The sequence below is a fragment of the Pseudophryne corroboree genome, chromosome 5 (genome assembly GCF_028390025.1).
Source record: "Pseudophryne corroboree isolate aPseCor3 chromosome 5, aPseCor3.hap2, whole genome shotgun sequence".
Taxonomy (NCBI): Eukaryota; Metazoa; Chordata; class Amphibia; order Anura; family Myobatrachidae; genus Pseudophryne; species Pseudophryne corroboree.
In genome coordinates, this window is record NC_086448.1 from 437,086,151 (window position 1) to 437,101,437 (window position 15,287).

Here is a 15,287-nt window from a genome sequence, read left to right on the forward strand (position 1 = left end):
TTACAGTTTAATGCCAAAAAATGCAAAATCATGCACTTGGGTCTCAAAAATCCTAAAGCTAAATACAGTATTAATGGCACTATACTGGAAACTACTGAGGAGGAAAGGGATCTAGGAGTCACTATTTCAGATGACTTAAAGGCAGGTAAGCAATGTAACAAGGCAATGAGGAAGGCTAGTCAGATGCTTGGCTGCATTGGGAGAGGAATCAGCAGCAGAAAGAAAGAAGTAATAATGCCACTGTATAGGTCATTGGTACGGCCTCATCTAGAATACTGTATTCAGTTCTGGAGGCCATATCTTCAAAAGGATATTAATACATTAGAAACTGTACAAAGGAGGGCAACTAAAATGGTGCATGGCCTACATCACAAAACATACCCAGAAAGACTAAGAAATCTCAATATGTATAGTTTGGAGCAGAGAAGAGAAAGGGGGGACATGATAGAAACTTTCAAATATATGAAGGGTTTTAACAAAGTCCAGGAGGGAAACATTCTCCAAATGAAGAGAAGCAATAGGACACGAGGACATGCACTGAGACTGGAGGGGGGGAGGTTCAGGGGAAATTTGCGGAAAAATTATTTCACAGAAAGGGTAGTGGACAAGTGGAATAGCCTCCCATCAGAGGTGGTAGAGGCTAAGACAGTAGAGCAATTTAAACATGCATGGGATAGACATAAGGATATCCTTACAAAGAAATAAGGAACAAATAAGGTTAGTGATAAAAAAAAAATAATATATAAAAAAAAAAAAGGGGGCAGACTAGATGGGCCAAGTGGTTCTTATCTGCCGACAAATTCTATGTTTCTATGTTTAGATAGATAGATAGATAGATAGATAGATAGAGAGAATAAAAGTAAAATTGTAAATGCTTAATTGTAAGCAAACAAAATGAAAGTCTAGTCAGCAAGTACATTTTATATAGACACTGTGTACCCCAATATAGCTTGATTGCCTTAGTGAATTTAAACTGAACACCCATATGTTACAATGTATTACATCAAAACATGTATCTTTGTTGTTTTCTTAGAAACTTCTTGTTCATATTTGGAATTTTTTGATACAAGTGGCAGTTTGTAAGAAAAATGTAATACAAAAAAAGTCTTACATTTGTGCATTATGATTTAGCAACAAACTCCATTTTGAAGCAGTTTAGGTAGCATGGTAGGCAATTCTGGACTTTGGCAACATACACTTGTCTAAAGTATAAAACACTAATGTAAACAGCTTTTATAAAAAAAAGTATTATGATGAAAATGCAAAAAAGAATCCACATAAATTGTACATTATTATTTGTGCAAAAGTTAATGGTGCATACATTTTTAGTAAATTCAATTAATCCTGCAACATAAAATGCTAATTATTTACTGTATATCCATCAGGAAAGAGATGTAAGAAAATTCTGTAAATCTCCCTTTTTATTTGGCTCCTTCTTCTCTTGACCAAGAAGCATTTTCAATCTTGAAAATGTAAATTTGCCCTTCTTTGCAGACTTTGCTGCTGTTGCTGGTGAGGAATGGGCAGACGCACATGACCTACAAAACATATAGGCAGTATTAATAAAGAAAAAATAAGATTTTACTCACCGGTAAATCTATTTCTCGTAGTCCGTAGTGGATGCTGGGAACTCCGTAAGGACCATGGGGAATAGCGGGCTCCGAAGGAGGCTGGGCACTCTAGAAAGATTTATGACTACCTGGTGTGCACTGGCTCCTCCCACTATGACCCTCCTCCAAGCCTCAGTTAGGACACTGTGCCCGGAAGAGCTGACATAATAAGGAAGGATTTTGAATCCCGGGTAAGACTCATACCAGCCACACCAATCACACCGTATAACTCGTGATACTATACCCAGTTAACAGTATGAATATAACTGAGCCTCTCAACAGATGGCTCAACAATAAACCTTTAGTTAGGCAATAACTATATACAAGTATTGCAGACAATCCGCACTTGGGATGGGCGCCCAGCATCCACTACGGACTAAGAGAAATAGATTTACCGGTGAGTAAAATCTTATTTTCTCTGACGTCCTAGTGGATGCTGGGAACTCCGTAAGGACCATGGGGATTATACCAAAGCTCCCAAACGGGCGGGAGAGTGCGGGTGACTCTGCAGCACCGAATGAGAGAACTCCAGGTCCTCCTCAGCCAGGGTATCAATTTTGTAGAATTTTGCAAACGTGTTTGCCCCTGACCAAGTAACAGCTCGGCAAAGTTGTAAAGCCGAGACCCCTCGGGCAGCCGCCCAAGATCAGGGCCGAAACTAGGGGGGGGCTAGGGGGGCACGCGACCTGGGCGCGGAATGAGAGAGGGCGCCGGCGCGGGCGGTAAGCGGAAACATGCAGTGTAGGACGGCGCAGGGCTGAAGTCGCGCCTCCCCGCTCCGCTGCGCCAGGATGCTCCGTTAGAGCCTGCTTCCGGATACACAGAGGCGCCACTTCACACTCACATAATCATCTGCCAGCAGTGTGTGTGTGTGACGGCCATCTTCAGAAACGGAGAGGACGGGGGCCCTGACTGATCATCACTAGATGTGTGTAAAGGTAGGGAGAGGCGGACAGCTATATATGTATAATATGTGTGTGTGCAGTGTTGTACTTTAACCTAGTGTGTGTGAGCAGGGCAGTGTAACCCTGAGTGAGTGAGTGTGTGTGTGTGTGTGTGTGTGTGTGTGTGTGTGTGTGTGTGTTGGAGCAGTGCAGTGTAACCCTGTGTGCGTGTGTGTGTGTTGAAGCAGTGCAGTGTAACCCTTTGTGTATGTGTGTTGGAGCAGTGCAGTGTCACCCTGTGTGTATGAGTGTTGGAGCAGTGCAGTGTGTGTGAATGCATGTGCTGGCGCAGTTCAGTGTTACCCAGTGTGTGTCTGATGGAGCAGTGCAGTGTAACCCTGTGAGTGAACTGGAGCAGTGCAGTGTAACCCTGTGTGTGTATGTTGGAGCAGTGCAGTGCAACCCTGTGTGTATGTGTGTTGGAGCGGTGCAGTGTAACCCTGTGTGTATGTGTGCTGGAGCAGTGCAGTGTAACCCTGTGTGTATGTGTGTTGGAGCAGTTCAGTGTAACCCTGTTTGTGTGTGTTAGAGCAGTGCAGTGTAACCCTGTGTGTATGTGTGTTGCAGCAGTTCAGTGTAACCCTGTTTGTGTGTTAGAGCAGTGCAGTGTAACCCTGTGTATGTGTGTGTTGGAGCAGTTCAGTGTAACCCTGTGTGTATGTGTTGCAGCAGTTCAGTGTAACCCTGTTTGTGTGTGTTAGAGCAGTGCAGTGTAACCCTGTGTGTATGTGTGCTGGAGCAGTGCAGTGTAACCCTGTGTGTATGTGTGTTGGAGCAGTTCAGTGTAACCCTGTGTGTATGTGTTGCAGCAGTTCAGTGTAACCCTGTTTGTGTGTGTTAGAGCAGTGCAGTGTAACCCTGTGTGTATGTGTGTTGCAGCAGTTCAGTGTAACCCTGTTTGTGTGTGTTAGAGCAGTGCAGTGCAACCCTGTGTGTATGTGTGTTGCAGCAGTTCAGTGTAACCCTGTTTGTGTGTGTTAGAGCAGTGCAGTGTAACCCTGTGTATATGTGTGTTGGAGCAGTTCAGTGTAACCCTGTGTGTATGTGTTGCAGCAGTTCAGTGTAACCCTGTTTGTGTGTGTTAGAGCAGTGCAGTGTAACCCTGTGTGTATGTGTGCTGGAGCAGTGCAGTGTAACCCTGTGTGTATGTGTGTTGGAGCAGTTCAGTGTAACCCTGTGTGTATGTGTTGCAGCAGTTCAGTGTAACCCTGTTTGTGTGTGTTAGAGCAGTGCAGTGTAACCCTGTGTGTATGTGTGTTGGAGCAGTTCAGTGTAACCCTGTGTGTGTGCTGGAGAAGTGCAGTGCAACCCAGTGTGTGTGTGTACTGAAGCAGTGCAGCGTAACCCTGTGTTGTGTGTGTGTGTATGCTGGAGTACCCAGGGTGGGTACTTAATTTGTATATACAGTATAGGAGGGATGTATTTAATCACAGTGTATTGGGGTAAGTGTATATACAGGTGCATGTATATATATGTTTATTTGGGTGGTATGTGTTATGTGTATATTCAGGGGCTGTGTATATATGTACCGTACTGTGTATTGATGTACAGGAGGATGTATTTCTGTATATTGGGGGGGTGGGGGGGGGGGCGCCAAATTACTGCCTTGCCCCGGGTGACAGAAACCCTAGTTTCGGCCCTGCCAAGATGAGCCCACCTTCCCTGTGGAATGGGCTTTCACTGATTTAAGATGCGGCAGTCCAGCCGCAGAATGCGCCTGCTGAATCGTGTCACAGATCCAGCGAGCGATAGTCTGCTTAGAAGCAGGAGCACCCAGCCTGTTGGGTGCATACAGGATAAATAGCGAGTAAATTTTCCTGACTCTAGCCGTCCTGGAAACATAATTTTTCAAGGCCCTGACTACGTCCAGTAACTTGGAATCCTCCAAGTCCCTAGTAGCCGCAGGCACCACAATAGGTTGGTTCAAGTGAAAAGCTGATACCACCTTAGGGAGAAACTGGGGACGAGTCCTCAATTTTGCCCTATCCATATGGAAAATCAGATAAGGGCTTTTACATGACAAAGCCGCCAATTCTGACACACGCCTAGCCGAAGCCAAGGCCAATAACATGACCACTTTCAACGTGAGATATTTTAGATCCACGGTTTTTAGTGGTTCAAACCAATGTGATTTTAAGAAACTCAACACCACGTTGAGATCCCAAGGTGCCACTGGAGGCACAACCGGGGGCTGAATATGCAGCACTCCTTTTACAATGTCTGAACTTCAGGTACTGAAGCTAATGCTTTCTGGAAGAAAATCGACAGAGCCGAGATCTGTATCTTAATGGAGCCTAATTTTAGGCCCATAGACACTCCTGCTTGTAGGAAATGCAGAAATCGACCTAGTTGAAATTCCTCTGTTGGGGCCTTTTTTGGCCTCACACCAAGCAACATATTTCCGCCATATGCGGTGATAATGTTTTGCAGTTACATCTTTCCTGGCTTGAATCAGCGTAGGAATGACTTCCTCCGGAATGCCGATTTCCTTTAGGATCCGGCGTTCAACCGCCATGCCATCGAAACGTAGCCGCGGTAAGTCTTGGAACAGACAGGGCCCCTGCTGCAGCAGGTCCTGTCTGAGCGGCAGAGGCCATGGGTCCTCTGATATATTTTCTTGAAGTTCTGGGTACCAGGCTCTTCTTGGCCAATCCAGAACCACGAGTATCGTTCTTACTCCTCGCCTTCTTATTATTCTCAGTACCTTTGGTATGAGAGGCAGAGGGGGGAACACATAAAACGACTGGTACACCCACGGTGTTACCAGAGCGTCCACAGCTATCGCCTGAAGGTCCCTTGACCTGGCGCAATATCTTTTATAGCTTTTTGTTGAGGCGGGACGCCTTCATGTCCACCTGTGGCCTTTCCCAATGGTGTACAATCCTTTGGAAGACTTCTGGATGAAGTCCCCACACTCTCGGGTGGAAGTCGTGTCTGCTGAGAAGATCTGCTTCCCAGTTGTCCACTCCGGGAATGAACACTGCTGACAGTGCTAACACATGATTTTCCGCCCATCGGAGAATCCTTGTGGCTTCTGCCATCGCCATCCTGCTTCTTGTGCCGCCCTGTTGGTTTACATGGGCGACTGCCGTGATGTTGCCTGATTGGATCAGGACCGGCTGGTTTTGAAGCAGAGGCCTTGCCTGACTCAGGGCATTGTAAATGGCCCTCTGTTCCAGAATATTTATGCAGGGAAGTCACCTGACTTGACCAAAGTCCCTGGAAGTTTCTTCCCTGTGTGACTGCCCCCCAGCCTCAAAGGCTGGCATCCATGGTCACTAGGACCTAGTCCTGTATGTCGAACCTGCGGCCCTCTTGAAGATGGGCACTCTGCAGCCACTACAGTAGAGATACCCTGGTCCTTGGAGACAGGGTTATCAGCCTAATGCATCTGAAGATGCGACCCGGACCACTTGTCTAACAGGTCCCCCTGAAAAGTTCTTGCATGGAACCTGCCGAATGGGATTGCTTCGTAGGAAGCTATCATTTTTCCCAGGACTCGCGTGCAATGATGCACCGATAACTGTTTTGGCTTCAGGAGGTCTCTGACTAGAGATGACAGCTCCTTGGCTTTCTCCTCCGGGAGAAACACTTATTTCTGGTCTGTGTCCAGAACCATCCCCAGGAACAGTAGACGTGTCGTAGGAACCAGCTGTGACTCTGGACTGTTTAGAATCCAACCGTGCTGTTGTAGCACTTTCCAAAATAGTGCTACCCCGACTAGCAACTGCTCCTTGGACCTCGCCCTTATAAGGAGATTGTCCAAGTACGGGATAATTAAAACTCCCCTTTTTCGAAGGAGTATCATCATTCCGGCCATTACCTTGGTAACACCCTCGGTGCCATGTACAGTCCAAACGGCAGAGTCTGGACTTGGTAATGGTAATCCTGTACCACAAATCTAAGGTACTCCTGACGAGGATAGTAAATAGGGACATGCAGGTAAGCATCCTTGATGTCCCGGGATACCATGTAATCCCCCTCGTCCAGGCTTGCAATAACCGCCCTGAGCGATTCCATCTTGAACTTGAATTGCATGTGTTCAAGGATTTTAAATATAAAGAAGGGTCACACCGAACCATGCGGTTTCGGTGCCCCAAACCGTGTGGAATAGTAACCCCGTCCTTGTTGAAGTAGGGGCACCTTAAGTATTACCTGCTGGGAATACAGCTTATTAATTGCCTCTAGCACAGCCTCCCTGCCTGAGGGAGTTGTCGGCAAGGCATATTTGAGGAAACGGCGGGGGGAAGACATCTGAAATACTACTTGAATGAAACAGGGATCCACCTGTGAGCGAGCCCACTGATCGCTGAAATTTTTGAGACGGCCCCCCACCGTACCTGGCTACACCTGTGGAGCCCCCGCGTCATGCTGTGGACTCAGAGGAAGCGAGAGAAGAATTATGATTCTGGGAACAGGCTGACTGGTGCAGCTTTTTCCCTCTTCCCTTGTCTTTGTACAGAAAGGAAGCGCCTTTGACCCGCTTGCTTTTCTGAAGCCGAAAGGACTGTACCTGATAATACAGTGCTGTCTTAGTCTGTGAGGAAAACTGAGGTAAAAATATTTCTTCCCAGCTGTTGCTGCGGATACGAGGTCCCAGAGACCATCCCCAAATAATTCCTCACCCTTATAAGGCAGAATCTCTATGCGCCTTTTAAGGTCAGCATCACCTGTCCAGTGACAGGTCTCTAATACCCTCCTGACAGAATGGACATTACATTAATTTTGGATGCCAGCCGGCAAAATATCCCTCTGTGCATCCCTCATATATAAGACGACGTCTTTAATATGTTCTCATGTTAGCAAACTAGTATGTTTGACAGGGTCACCGACCACGCTGCAGCAGCACGCTCTGCAGGTTTCAGTCTAGTACCTGAGTGTGTAAATACAGACTTCAGGATAGCCTCCTGCTTTTTATCAACAGGTACCTTCAAAGTGGCCGTTCCTAAAACGGCAGTGCCACCTATTTTGACAACCGTGTGAGCGCCTTATCCACCCTAGGGGATATCTCCCAGCGTAACTTATCCTCTGGCGGGAAAAGGTACGCCATCAGTAACTTTTTAGAAATTACCAGTTTCTTATCAGGGGGAACCCACGCTTTTCACACACTTCATTCATTCATCTGATGGGGGAACAAAACACTGCCTGCTTTTTCTCCCCAAACATAAAAACCCATTTTTAGAGGTTAATGTCAGAAATGTGTAACACATTTTTTTTATTGCCGGGATCAAGTCACGGATGTTCCTAGTGGATTGTGTATATGTCTCAACCTTGTCGACACTGGAGTCAGACTCCGTGTCGACATCTGTGTCTGCCATCTGAATGAGCGGGCGTTTTTGAGCCCCTGATGGCCTTTGAGACGCCTGGGCAGGCACGGGCTGAGAAGCCGGCTGTCCCACAAGCTGTTACGTCATCCACCCTTTTATGTAAGGAGTTGACACTGTCGGTTAATACCTTTTACCTAACCATCCACTCTGGTGTCGGCCCCACAGGGGGCGACATCACATTTATCGGCATCTGCTCCGTCACTATATAAGCCTCCTCCTCAAACATGTCGACACAGCTGTACCGACACACCGCACACACACAGGGAATGCTCTGACTGAGGACAGGACCCACAAAGCCCTTTGGGGAGACAGAGAGAGAGTATGCCAGCACACACCAGAGCGCTATATAATGAGGGGATTAACACTATAACTGAGTGAATTTTCCCCCATAGCTGCTTGTATATACAATATTGCGCCTAAATTTAGTGCCCCCCCTCTCTTTTTAACCCTTTGAGCCTGAAAACTACAGGGGAGAGCCTGGGGAGCTTTCTTCCAGCTGCACTGTGAAGAGAAAATGGCGCCAGTGTGTCTGAGGGAGATAGCTCCGCCCCTTTTCCGCGGCCTATTCTCCCGCTTTTTTCTGGATTCTGGCAGGGGTATTTACCACATATATAGCCTCTGGGGCTATATATTGTGGTATTTTTGCCAGCCAAGGTGTTTTTATTGCTGCTCAGGGCGCCCCCCCCAAGCGCCCTGCACCCTCAGTGACCGGAGTGTGAAGTGTGTATGAGGAGCAATGGCGCACAGCTGCAGTGCTGTGCGCTACCTTGGTGAAGACTGATGTCTTCTGCCGCCGTTTTTCCGGACCTCTTCTTGCTTCTGGCTCTGTAAGGGGGACGGCGGCGCGGCTCCGGGACCGAACACCAAGGACTGGGCCTGCGGTCGATCCCTCTGGAGCTAATGGTGTCCAGTAGCCTAAGAAGCCCAATCCGGCTGCAAGCAGGCGAGTTCGCTTCTTCTCCCCTTAGTCCCTCGCTGCAGTGAGCCTGTTGCCAGCAGGTCTCACTGAAAATAAAAAACCTAAATCTATACTTTCTTTCTAAGGGCTCAGGAGAGCCCCTAGTGTGCATCCAACCTCGGCCGGGCACAAGATCTAACTGAGGCTTGGAGGAGGGTCATAGTGGGAGGAGCTAGTGCACACCAGGTAGTCATAAATCTTTCTAGAGTGCCCAGCCTCCTTCGGAGCCCGCTATTCCCCATGGTCCTTACGGAGTTCCCAGCATCCACTAGGACGTCAGAGAAAATGTGTTGAACAAGCACTTACAAAATAATGTAGGACATATAAAACTGTAGCAGATAGAGCTCTTTTGCATCTTGCTATGGTGTACAGCTGATACAGTGGGGCTTCTTCGCATTATATTGCAATGCTGATGGAAATGAAGGCACTTGATTATATGCTAAATGTGCCTAATAATACCAACACTTTCACTATAATTCCCACATTTATTAAATAGCTCTGTCATGCTACATTTTCTTAATATATGTGTCTTAATGTTCTACTATATACTAATTCATTTGTGACAAATGAATACTAATCCCAAGTATTTAGTACAATATTAACAAATTAAGATGCAAAATTCTGGAAAACAGTACTCAAGCAAAAAAAACTTGCAGAGGTGGAGCGTCTAAGTTGCGCCATGCGTCCTGTGCCATAAGGTGCAAAAAGGATAGGTGTATAAGGACACATGTGTGGCTACAATGAGCAACAACAGGCAATGCTATGTCTAACATACACTTTGATTTTTCCTGACATACAAGAAGCATACAGTTTAATAGACTGTTAAGACATATGCCATATATTTGTATGGGATGCAGTTAAGTTGCCGGCAGTCGGGATCTCGGCGGTCAGGATATAGATGCCCGAATCCCGACCTCCTGTATATCATACTGAACCCATTTGTATTACCCAAAATGCTATTAGCAACAAACATTAAAAATCATTATCCCACTCTATTAAAAAAATTAAAAAAAATCAATAAAGTCCACATTATACACAATAACGAGAATAAATATTAACCGACATGAAATGAACAGGACTTGAATATATAATCCATAATCTCAATAAAGGTTGAGTATCCCATATCCAAAATGCTTGGAATCAGAAGTATTTTGGATATCGGATTTTTCTGTATTTTGGAATAATTGCATAACATAATGAGATATCATGGTGATGGGACCCAAGTCTAAGCACAGAATTAATTTATTAAAGAAAAGTTTTTCAAACCAGCGCTCCAAATCAGCAGTGCTGCACCGTCCGCTGAAGTGGTCACCCCCACCTCCAAAGAAACGTTTAGACAATTCACAAAAATGCAGATATGCGCACCCCGGGGTGCGCATATCTGCAGTTTTGTGAATTGTCTAAACAGAATGAATTTATGTTTCATATAAACCTTAAACACACAGCCTGAAGGTAATTTTAGACAATATTTTTAATAACTTTGTGCATTAAATAAAGTTTGTGTACATTCACACAATTCATTTATGTTTCATATACACCTTAAACATACAGCCTGAAGGTCATTTAATACAATATTTGTAATAATTTTGTGTATTAAACAAAGTTTGTGTATATTAAGCAATCAGAAAACAAAGGTATCACTATCTCAATCTCAAAAAATTCCGTATTTTGGAATAATCCGTATTCCGAAATATTTGGATATGGGATACTCAACCTGTACATACATAACCATAATCCCAATTCACAACAATGCTTCAGAGTAATTTCCAATACTGCCCATAAATTCATAGGTTATAACAAATGGGAATTTAATCATTCAATAAAACATTTACTAACTATTACCAGTATATATAATGAAAGGATGCTATATACCTGGGTGTTAGTACAGGGCTCTTGCCTTTAGAGCTTAGCTTTTCTTCACTGTATGAAAGGTTCACTTTCCTACTTGATCCAGGTGTTCTCAAGTCAGGAGACCCAAAACTTTGCTTAGTCTTGGGCGTGCCAGGGCCATTTGAGAGAATAGACCTGCTCTCACCAGGATACTTGGAAACCATTTTGCATGTATTGCATGTAACCACCTAAAACAAAATATGTAGTACATTAGACAATAAACATAAACAGTAATGGGAAGGAAGTTTTACCATAAAGTACACTAAAATTACAATGCCAAACCACGTGGCAACATTCAGTCAAACACAACAGAACTTTTTTTTTTTTAAGTTGTTACTGAAAATATGTGACGGCTTGAAGATTACAGTAGAGATACTGAGATGTCATGCTACTTTCACATCTGCTCTACATGAATATATTGTACAATCACATACACAAATTATTTCAGAAATAAACATAAATGATCAACACATATTGGGCAGAAAAAACAAATACCGATGTAAAAGTTGCCATTCTGTAGTGCGAGAAAACCAGGAGAATCCGTTCAGCCTTCAGCTCTGTCTGGTTTTCAGACAAGAGTCACTCATTTATATAGAAGTATCGATGGAAACCCTATTGGGTCAATATTAAGCGAGGAAATCTAAATGTACAGCTGTTGTACTCTAATACCAATTAGCACAGTTAATACTATCAAATGTAATGATGGTAAATATAAGATGTACACCAATTTCTTAAGAGTGCATAAGGCTGATTTAGTGGTAATTGTAAATAGTTAAATGATCATTAAAACATGCTATACGAGCAGGAATTCTTATTCTGAGTGTTACAATAAAAAATAATAATCTGTAAATACTGCATTTTAAAGAACTTTACTTTTCTTAAATATAGTATTCTTTAATAAAATATAACAAATAGGAAATGGTGTACTTCTATAAATATTGAAATCAGATATAAAAAAACAAACAAACAAAAAAAACCTTCCAAATAAGCTGTAGATACAACATAAGACAAAACAGGTGTGGATTATTAGATCTACACTAAAAAGGTCTACTAGGCAATAGCTTGACCACTAGTGGCTGACATGCATTAGGTCGATAGGGTGAAAAGGTCAACATGGAATAGGTAAACCGTAGAAAAGGTCGGCGGTCAAAAGGTTGACATGGAAATGCTTGACAATTTTTTTTTGTTTTTTTGGTCACTATTCTGCCACAAACAAGCCCCATTCAAGTACAGCTTCGCTCGCCATGCTTCAGGCAAGGTGCCTCGCTCCAATATTGCTGCACTCAGCACAGGTTACTATTCCCAGTAGTAGTCCATGTGGATTGTAAAGTATGAATAAGTTTTAAAAATAAGATTTTACTTACCGATAAATCTATTTCTCGTAGTCCGTAGTGGATGCTGGGACTCCGTAAGGACCATGGGGAATAGCGGCTCCGCAGGAGACAGGGCACAAGAATAAAAGCTTTAGGATCAGGTGGTGTGCACTGGCTCCTCCCCCTATGACCCTCCTCCAAGCCTCAGTTAGGATACTGTGCCCGGACGAGCGTACATAATAAGGAAGGATATTGAATCCCGGGTAAGACTCATACCAGCCACACCAATCACACCGTACAACTTGTGATCTGAACCCAGTTAACAGTATGATAACAACGAAGGAGCCTCTGAAAAGATGGCTCACAACAACAATAACCCGATTTAGTTAACAATAACTATGTACAAGTATTGCAGACAATCCGCACTTGGGATGGGCGCCCAGCATCCACTACAGACTACGAGAAATAGATTTATCGGTAAGTAAAATCTTATTTTCTCTGACGTCCTAGTGGATGCTGGGACTCCGTAAGGACCATGGGGATTATACCAAAGCTCCCAAACCGGCGGGAGAGTGCGGATGACTCTGCAGCACCGAATGAGAGAACTCCAGGTCCTCCTCAGCCAGGGTATCAAATTTGTAGAATTTAGCAAACATGTTTGCCCCTGACCAAGTAGCTGCTCGGCAAAGTTGTAAAGCCGAGACCCCTCGGGCAGCCGCCCAAGATGAGCCCACTTTCCTTGTGGAATGGGCTTTTACAGATTTTGGCTGTGGCAGGCCTGCCACAGAATGTGCAAGCTGAATTGTACTACAAATCCAACGAGCAATAGTCTGCTTAGAAGCAGGAGCACCCAGCTTGTTGGGTGCATACAGGATAAACAGCGAGTCAGACTTTCTGACTCCAGCCGTCCTGGAAACATATATTTTCAGGGCCCTGACAACGTCAAGTAACTTGGAGTCCTCCAAGTCCCTAGTAGCCGCAGGCACCACAATAGGTTGGTTCATGTGAAAAGCAGAAACCACCTTAGGGAGAAATTGAGGACGAGTCCTCAATTCTGCCCTGTCAGAATGAAAAATTAAGTAAGGGCTTTTATATGATAAAGCCGCCAATTCTGACACACGCCTGGCTGAAGCCAGGGCTAACAGCATCGTCACCTTCCATGTGAGATATTTTAAGTCCACAGTGGTGAGTGGTTCAAACCAATGTGACTTAAGGAACCTCAAAACAACATTGAGATCCCAAGGTGCCACTGGAGGCACAAAAGGAGGTTGTATATGCAGTACCCCTTTTACAAATGTCTGAACTTCAGGTACTGAAGCCAGTTCTTTCTGGAAGAAAATCGACAGGGCCGAAATTTGAACCTTAATGGACCCTAATTTTAGGCCCATAAACAGTCCTGTTTGCAGGAAATGGAGGAAAAAACCCAGTTGAAATTCCTCTGTAGGGGCCTTCTTGGCCTCACACCACGCAACATATTTTCGCCAAATGCGGTGATAATGTTTTGCGGTTACATCCTTCCTGGCTTTGACCAGGGTAGGGATGACTTCATCTGGAAAGCCTTTTTCCTTCAGGATCCGGCTTTCAACCGCCATGCCGTCAAACGCAGCCGCGGTAAGTCTTGGAACAGACAAGGCCCCTGCTGGAGCAGGTCCTTTCTTAGAGGTAGAGGCCACGGGTCTTCCGTGAGCATCTCCTGAAGTTCCGGGTACCAAGTCCTTCTTGGCCAATCCGGAACCACGAGTATCGTTCTTACTCCTCTCCTTCTTATGATTCTCAGTACTTTTGGTATGAGAGGCAGAGGAGGGAACACATACACTGACTGGTACACCCACGGTGTCACCAGAGCGTCCACCGCTATTGCCTGAGGGTCCCTTGACCTGGCGCAATATCTGTCTAGTTTTTTGTTTAGATGTGACGCCATCATGTCCACCTTTGGTTTTTCCCAACGGTTTACAATCAGGTGGAAGACTTCTGGGTGAAGTCCCCACTCTCCCGGGTGAAGGTCGTGTCTGCTGAGGAAGTCTGCTTCCCAGTTGTCCACTCCCGGAATGAACACTGCTGACAGAGCTATCACATGATTTTCCGCCCAGCGAAGAATCCTTGCAGCCTCTGCCATTGCCCTCCTGCTTCTCGTGCCGCCCTGTCTGTTTACGTGGGCGACTGACGTGATGTTGTCCGATTGGATCAATACCGCCTGACCCTGAAGCAGGGGTTTCGCTTGACTTAGGGCATTGTAAATGGCCCGTAGTTCCAGAATGTTTATATGAAGAGATGTTTCCATGCTTGACCACAAGCCCTGGAAGTTTTTTCCCTGTGTGACTGCTCCCCAGCCTCTCAGGCTTGCATCCGTGGTCACCAGGATCCAATCCTGAATGCCGAATCTGCGTCCCTCTAGAAGATGAGCACTCTGCAACCACCACAGGAGAGACACCCTTGTCTTTGGTGACAGGGTTATCCGCTGCTGCATCTGAAGATGCGAACCGGACCATTTGTCCAGTAGATCCCACTGAAACGTTCTTGCATGGAATCTTCCGAATGGAATTGCTTCGTAAGAAGCCACCATTTTTCCCAGGACCCTCGTGCACTGATGCACTGACACCTGGGCTGGTTTTAGGAGGTTCCTGACTAGCTCGGATAACTCCTTGGCCTTCTCCTCCGGGAGAAAAACCTTCTTCTGGACTGTGTCCAGAATCATTCCTAGGAACAGAAGACGTGTCGTTGGAATCAGCTGCGATTTTGGAATATTTAGGATCCACCCGTGCTGACGTAACACTATCTGAGATAGTGCTACTCCGACTTCTAACTGTTCCCTGGACCTTGCCCTTATCAGGAGATCGTCCAAGTAAGGGATAATTAATACGCCTTTTCTTCGAAGAAGAATCATCATTTCGGCCATTACCTTGGTAAAGACCCGAGGTGCCGTGGACAACCCAAACGGCAGCGTCTGAAACTGATAATGACAGTCTTGTACTACCAACCTGAGATACCCTTGGTGAGAAGGGTAGATTGGGACGTGGAGATAAGCATCTTTGATGTCCAGAGACACCATATAGTCCCCTTCTTCCAGGTTCGCTATCACCGCTCTGAGTGATTCCATCTTGAATTTGAACCTTTTTATGTAAGTGTTCAAGGATTTCAGATTTAAAATTGGTCTCACCGAGCCGTCCGGCTTCGGTACCACAAACAGCGTGGAATAATACCCCTTTCCTTGTTGTAGGAGGGGTACCTTGATTATCACCTGCTGG

At 45.2% G+C, this 15,287-nt stretch overlaps 1 protein-coding gene across 1 annotated transcript in view; it reads right to left on the bottom strand.

The window, feature by feature from the left end:
- Nucleotides 1-1,274: 1,274 nt before the first annotated feature.
- C5H18orf21 (chromosome 5 C18orf21 homolog) overlaps nucleotides 1,275-15,287 on the bottom strand; it is a 121,218-nt gene continuing 107,205 nt past the window's right edge. The window contains exons 4-5 of the mRNA XM_063924917.1: nucleotides 10,712-10,917; nucleotides 1,275-1,538 (exon numbers count right to left, since the gene is read on the bottom strand). Coding sequence (XP_063780987.1) covers nucleotides 1,382-1,538; nucleotides 10,712-10,917 — 363 coding nt within the window. The 3' untranslated portion in view covers nucleotides 1,275-1,381. The remainder of the gene's footprint in view (nucleotides 1,539-10,711; nucleotides 10,918-15,287) is intronic.